Source organism: Channa argus, chromosome 7 (genome assembly GCF_033026475.1).
Source record: "Channa argus isolate prfri chromosome 7, Channa argus male v1.0, whole genome shotgun sequence".
In the NCBI taxonomy this organism is placed as follows: domain Eukaryota; kingdom Metazoa; phylum Chordata; class Actinopteri; order Anabantiformes; family Channidae; genus Channa; species Channa argus.
In genome coordinates, this window is record NC_090203.1 from 5,343,904 (window position 1) to 5,351,449 (window position 7,546).

The window sequence follows — 7,546 nt, forward strand, 5'->3', positions numbered from 1 at the left end:
TCCTCCCCTCCTCATCTTTATCTCGCTGTTATTACTTCCTCCCACATTCTCACATCTCCTTAACATGTGAATCCCCCCCCACCCCCCTCACATGTGACGTTATCTGCCTTGATTGGACATGTCGTATACAACCCCTCATCTCCCTCCCATCGTTCATTGAATGGCCTCTCTTCTACGACCGTCTCTCCCTGCTCCCACTCCTCTTTCCCCTCCCCTCTCTTTCTATCTCACTAGGAGGACCAGCTTTCCTCCCTGGGTTCTGCAGACCCCGGTGTGAAAACTGAAGGTGGAGGGGGAGGAGGAGCAGTAACCAACGATCAAGGCCTCAGAGTCTCTTCCTCGGCCATTTCCTCTGACAGCTCACCCCACAATGGAGTCCTCCCCCAAACCGTAGAACCTCCCTCTCTACCCACTCCTAATCAACATCCTAGTCAGAATGGAGAGCTCCGTGGCAACCCATCATCCTCCCCCATGACAACCTCACAGACAACTGGAACCACGGCAACAGCAACTAGAGGCATAGCCGAAGAAGGGGGAGTAGGTCAAACACAACACTGAGCCAAATCAGAGAGAGATGACAAGCAAAGGAAAACACTGCCTCCATCTTTTTCCTCTTTAGCAAGACAATGCTTTGAAAAGAAATCACCATAGGTATTCTCCTTCTCCAGGCAAGAGAGAGAAGAAAAGTGCACAGGAGACGAGTAGTACTCACTCAACTACTGTGCAGTGCATAACACATGAACACACAACACAAAGGGCTCTTCAATGGACACTTGTTCTCTTGATGCTCACATGGAGCTAAAGTTCATCTCAGTCTTGCAGGACAAGATAACGATACTTTCTCACATACTGTTTGAATCAGTAAAACAAAAGCATTTTGACATAACAAGCCAATATGTGAACACCTGCTCTGTGCACTCATTGCCTGCCTGTGGCTTCATGAGAAACAAACACCGTAAGGAACAAGAACTATAGAATGTCTTGCAGCCCAAAGACTTCATAGTAGCCATTAGAAAAGAAAGTGCTATAATCCAGCTTATAGTAACTGTTGACTCCTATGGATGTAGGTGCATTAAATATGCCTACCCTGAACATGCCAGGCTGCTTAAGGTTAGAGGTAGAGATGCGAGGATGTAGTCTGGCTATCTTAGTGCCTTGAGTGTTTTATAACAGGGTTTTTTTTTGTTTTAAATTTTAACAGAGGTAACAGGTGGAGATCCTTGTTAGCTTTGCTAGTAAGAGAAATGATCTGCGGGCTGAAAACAGTTTGATTCAAAGGCAAATGATCAAGCGTCGTAGAGGCTCGAATGACGGAAGATGTTTTTGGGAACTTGTTTTTTTCTTTTTCTGTCTAAGGAACTTCTTGTTTTTTGACTGAGCTCGTGCAATTTTTCTCTTCTCAATCTCAGAACCGATATGTGATAAACTGGTGCTAAACAGAAACAAATGGTGCCATTTTCCAAGTCAAATGTCTGTGTCTGCCATAGCACTGCCTCTTTCATGATTCACTTACTGTCTTTTCTCTCTCTCTCTCTCCCCCGCAATTTGTCTTTGACAGGACATGTTTTTCCCCCAGTATGTTTTGTATGTGTCTCTGTATTTGTTCTTTGTTCATCCTGTTGTGTTCTTATGTCTGATGGCGGTGGTTGGGAGGGGGGGGTTCTCCATGTCTTTGTTTTAGAAACTCCCTCCTCCAATCTCTGGTTTGATTTCGGTATATTAAAAGCAGCTCACCAGTTCAGATTCGATGGAACATCTATTTTGTGCAGGTTATCTCAAATTGGTTACCTCAAAGGTTTTTGTTCCTTTTATCTAAAAAGTGTTGGCCTCATTTAATCAGTTTTCTCTTGTAAGATTTACCAAATGTAATGTGAATATAAGTGCATACGAATACTAATGACAGATTAGCATCCGCCCCCTTAGGTTTTCATTTTGTGCATGTACATTCTACAATATACAAATTTCCAGGATCACTTTGGTAATTCTCAAATTGCGCATCCTTTGGCCAGTAGACTAGCTAGTCATTAACCAAATGCACCTTATAAGCCCTGCGACACCGAGAACATATTGCCCCTGATGTTCAAATTTTTGCATACTTACATATTTTGTGTAGTTTTCATAATTTGAAGTTTCATTTTGGAAATGAAATGTGAAAACTGCAGCGTCTTTACCTGGAAGCATTATACCAGCATTAAACCAAATTGACAGATTTAGAGTAAACTGTTTGCTTTGCAGCACATTTGCCGTTTGGTTTGATGTATTTTGGAAATGAACTCTTCAGTTTCTCATGTGTCAAATGCTGACAACACAAGTCTTTTAAACTGTTTGTAATGTGTATCCATAACCCTTCATTTTGTGTATGAACTGTCTGTTGTAAGGTTTGTCTGGATGTGAATCTGTTTTTGTCCGCGTAGCCTCACACACTGGTGTCGCTCTGCAACAACTCAGCTTGTTTGAACGTGCAGGTTGAACCAACAGACGTTAAAAAGGACCACATCAGCCATTTTTCTCTTTAGAGAGAACAAATTACTTACTTTGCAGTGTCAAAGGTCAAAACGGCCAATGCTTGTACTTCACCGGCCAGCGCCGGTGGATTAGCGCAGATTAGACTCATAATCACGGCTGAACCACCAAATGTTAATAACGCTAGCGGTCTCACACAGGGAAAGACTGTCTTCTATTCAGACAGCTTGTAGGGCTACTTTTTTCTTGTAAAATTACTTTTGTTTGACGAATGTTTGGTTTAAAGCCGGCCAGGTTTGAACATCAGTGTCTTTTCTGAGATGTGAGATGATTTGTGATTGAGAAATTAACATTGCTGTGAAAATACCTCAGTGACTCAGGTAAACAAGCAGTTGCCTCAGAGCTGAACACACACATACAGACTCACACACACACACACACACAAAAAAAAAATAAAGCTAGAAAAAGAGATAAGTCCAGCTTTGGAAAGGACTGCCACCATGCAGATTCTCGGTCAGTAGCTATGCTTCAATAGCACCTGATCAAGCACCCTCCCCCGTTTCTTCTCTCTCTGTGTCTCCCTTTTTTTCTCCCCCTAGCCACTCTCAAAGCTTCATGGAGGACAATGTGGAACCTAATTGGCTGATGCACCATCGGCAGTCCACAGGGTGGCATGGCCAAATGTCCAGAGCCCTCTCTCGTGACGCGATTGGCTGACAAAGGGAGAACTTGGGGCATTGGTCCCATTCTGTTTGCTCAAAGGATGGTGCAGAACCCCAGCGGACCATGTAAGGAAATGCTGGGGGGGGGGCGGGGGGTTTAATTTGGATTTTTGACTTTCCTTGGGCCCTCTCTCTCTGATTCGATGGCAGGATTTTTTTTAAACGTGTTTGACACCTCGCGGTTGGATCTGCAATTTACTTTTAAAGGTAGGCTGGACATGTAATCGCAAATTTGTTGGGGCCTGCCGAGCATGCAAAGAACAGCTATGCATTCAGATCAATCAGCAAAACGGAGGAACGCAAAGGCCAAGGAAGCGTGATGTCCGGCGTGAGAGGGCGGGGAGATGTACAGTATTGTGGGTGAAATGTATTTCAAAGGTGCTTGACTTCTCTTAAAATTTCAGTCAAAGCTGATTTTCTTTCAAAGCATTTATTTCCCTCTCTCTCTCTCTCTTTATAGTCTTTTCAAATTACCTTTGATTCCTCTTCATCTGTTCACTCTTTATCAATCTAGGATCCTCAGAACATTATTTAACCACTTCCCTTCTTACTCCATTTTGATCACTTAATCTCTTTCTCAAGTCCTAAGTTTAGCTCTTCCGTTTATATCTCTTTCAGACTTTGATACTTTGATTTTAAAGGAAACTAAATATGCACAGCCTAATACAACAAGTGAAACTGCTTCAGAACAAAACTCTTGCTTCAATGAAGACTTTGAAAAAGCCGGAGAGAATGTTATTATTTATATTTCTATAACACTGCTTATTCTTACGATAGTATTTAAAAAAACAACAACTCTTCATCAGAAATCTTCCGGAGCAGATATTTATTTCTTGATATAGATAGACGCCTCTATCTACTGGAAGTTCATAAATAACCCATTTTATATGAACTACGTTTTCTTACTAAATCAATCTTGTGGAGAGATTTGCTGCCCCTAAAGGACTGTGACAAAAGGGACGAACTTGTGTTTTACCTACTCCCTCTACAACAGTTTGCACGTTGCTTTGACCTGTGCCCTCCTTCCACTTCGTATTAATCAATCAATAAACACACACACACCCTCAAAAAGTGGACGGATGTTTCTTGCCCTACCGTCTCCATGGAGCTCTCCATTGACAGACGACGCAAAGGCCGACGGACAAGGACATTCTAACTGCTGTTTTGTATTCCACTTTGACTATCTGTCTGTAGACTTTTAACCGAGCAGCGGATGAACTCTTGGTTTCAGTGTGGCCACATTTCTGCAGCCAAATTGCTGCAAACCCCCCCCCCCCCGCCCAATTTATTTCTATATACGGACTCCACTGACACCAATCTGAGTTGAAATCCCTGCCATTTTCACTTATGACTGAGACGAGGACAGAGAGAGACATGTTAGAGGTCCTGCTGAAACGAGTGAATGTGTTTGTATATAAGTGTGTGTACTGGCTAAATCTTTTGTGTACATACTGGGTAAATGTGTATATATGGTATGTCTATGTGTATATACAGTTTGTTTGTATATGCAGAGTGTACAGTTATTTTTTCCTCTAATGTTTCTCTCTCTTTCTATGAATAGGTCTTCTCAAGTTACCAATACTGAGGCATGGAAAGGTTTTTAAATGTACTGACAGCTCCAGAGGCACTTTCTGTGCAGGCTTAGAATATCAGCAAGGTCTGTCACTTAAACAGCTGCAATCTTGAAGCTCTCATACAAGAACTCACGTAATCTTAAGCTTGCACTCATTTTGTGACCAACTAAAAAGCTTTTCTAAGTAGATCTGGGTGACCAAGCAATCTTTGTACATATATAGACTAAGACAAATTTTTTTTTTTTTTTTTTTTTTTCCAGAAACCTCCATCTGCATTTCTTTGAAAACCTGTTTTGAGTTTTTGCGTATCTGACTTACACTTTAGGTTCCTATGGTATATGTTTGCAACGGTTGTCAGTCAGAGTTATATATTTATTCTGACAACCCTTATATATTTCTTGACATTTTGTTCCCCAAATTCTGCCTCTCATGGAGCCTTCTAACCATTTGATAGGATGCAGTTAGACTGGCAAATCTTTCCATGAAAGTATTCTGTCATTACTTAACATTGCTTGTTTTTGTATAGGTCCTTACTAAATAAGTGTGCCTCCCACCTAATACTCTTGCTAACTTTAGATCCATTAACTTCACTGGTCACTCATATTCATACCCCTTGACAAGCCATAGCCCCCCCCCCCCATCTCCCCAAAACTCCTATTGTTGTTTTGACAGGACAGACATTTGGGGATTTTGTGTATATTAATGGAAGAGTGGTGTTGAAGAGTGTATTGCAGTTGTATATGGATTTGTTACGAATGTGGATATTCTGATCATTGAATTATTATTGTAATAATGATAATAATTATCGCCACTCTAATTTCGTTGATTAATTCCCTTGATGCCGTTGATGAAGATGCCATTGTTCCTCTTTTTTTTTTCTTCTTTTTTTTTTTTGAATACACCGGAATTTATATTTTTCGGGTGGGTGAATCTGGAGATAGGATTACGTAAATAAATTAACAAATAAACAAATAATTAAATTCTTATCATGGTGTCGAAATGCGTGTTCTGTTTTTCCAAGCACTTGATCGTCTCATCTATTTCAGACAAGACAGTTTAGTGAGGTGATAATCTCAAGAAAATGCCAAAAGCAACAATATTCCACCTCCATTATTGTCCAGTTATTTTCAAATCACGTGAACTGTTGCACTAGTTCACATATTCCTCTATTATAATAAACGTGGCCATAGTTGGCAGCTTGAAATAGTCCCTAACAAATGTGCTATTTCCTCCTTTATGACAAAAAAAAAAATGAGTTCCCAACTGTAGGAAATTGACAGTGTGAAAGCCACAGAAAATGCAAAACTGACTATAACATTGTTGGTGTTTGCCAACAAAGTATATAAGATATGGACTAGGTTTTTGTCATTTGGAAATTATGTTTGGCACTTTTTTTTAGACCTTGATTATCATAATCACTGACTGTACTGGAAATTATTTTGCAGATTAATTTCTTAATTAGTTGTACCACATAATGTCAGGAAATAAAAATAAAAAATGCTTGTGGCAATTTCAATTTAGAGTCCATCATGTCAAACAAATAACGAAAGACCCTCCCATATTAAAAATGGTGCTAACACATTTGAAATATTTGCTTGATAAATCTATTATGAAACATTGTTCTCAATTAACCATAATCCTATTAACTAAGTAATTAATCAACTATTAGTTTGTAGGCTCACAACATATGTACACAAGATTATAAATACATTTCTCTAGTGAAAACATTTGCACTTTACATGTGAACACTAACTGAAACTCTACACTTTTCCTTAAATGTTTGCAATATAAATTCAATTAATCGTTTTCCAGACACAAGAGCTCATCCAATTTCCAGATTTGTGAAAGGATCACAGGTAAGGTTCTGGCTCATCTGGGGTTTCAGGACTGTGATTCTTCTTCGAATGAGCAGAGCCAACCAATTCCTTACACTCTCCCCAGTTGAGATACTGAGCACAAGGATAGCAGGCAAGATCTGGAAACAGGGGACTTGACTGAATATAGCAAGCTTGTAATTATCCTCATCCTCCTACACTTCATTGCCTGCAGTTCCTTAGTGGGTTGGCAATTTCTGAGTTTGGACAGAGCCGGAAAAAAAAATTAGCACACAATGGAAGAGAAATGGAGGCTCATGCTGTGTAAACAGAACAAACTGAGCTCAGAGTTGCTTTAGACCTGAGTGTTAAATACATCAAATAATTATTCTGAGTCACAATAATCAGGTGCTAAAATATACACGTCACAATAAAATGAACAATAATGTTTGTTTGCCATATGCACCCATAAGATTAGATGACAAAATGTGCATTTTTCCAGTGCATTTACATAACTATTCAATTGATGACATGACTTACTTTGAAATTATAATCATAAGCTTCCTTTCTGAATGACACCTCCTCCATGACAATATCCTGATATGACAGTCAGGAGATACTTAAAAAAATGGAAGTAAGCATCACTCAAAATCCATTTGTCTAACTCTGACATTGCATTAATGGGACACCAACAAATCAATGATCTTTAAAGACCTCTGCTGGAATCCGGGAGGAATTACAACAGCGGAGTTTAAAGTGGCCATGGTCACTGTTCCATAAGCAAGGGCAGCAGTTTTATATAAACCTTATATTTGTAATAAACAAACAAGCAAAAAGACAAGATTCGTGATCACGTTATCACAGCAAAATCAACAAATGAGTTATGATGCATTATAGATTAAACTACACACTAGTGTATACAATTAGTACAGACATGCATCCTGAAAGTGATTCTTACAAGTGTATGTTACAG

The 7,546-nt window shown here is 39.7% G+C and overlaps 1 protein-coding gene across 13 annotated transcripts in view; it reads left to right on the top strand.

The window, feature by feature from the left end:
* The window catches only part of syngap1b (synaptic Ras GTPase activating protein 1b), a 119,984-nt gene extending 114,239 nt beyond the window's left edge, over positions 1-5,745 (top strand). For 10 of the 13 annotated variants that reach the window (XM_067510316.1, XM_067510304.1, XM_067510303.1 and 7 more), the window contains one exon: positions 235-5,745. In XM_067510316.1, the coding sequence (XP_067366417.1) occupies positions 235-558 (324 nt within the window). In that variant the 3' untranslated portion in view covers positions 559-5,745. The remainder of the gene's footprint in view (positions 1-234) is intronic. The other 3 variants (XM_067510307.1, XM_067510309.1, XM_067510308.1) reach the window with 2 other exon arrangements.
* Positions 5,746-7,546: the final 1,801 nt, after the last annotated feature.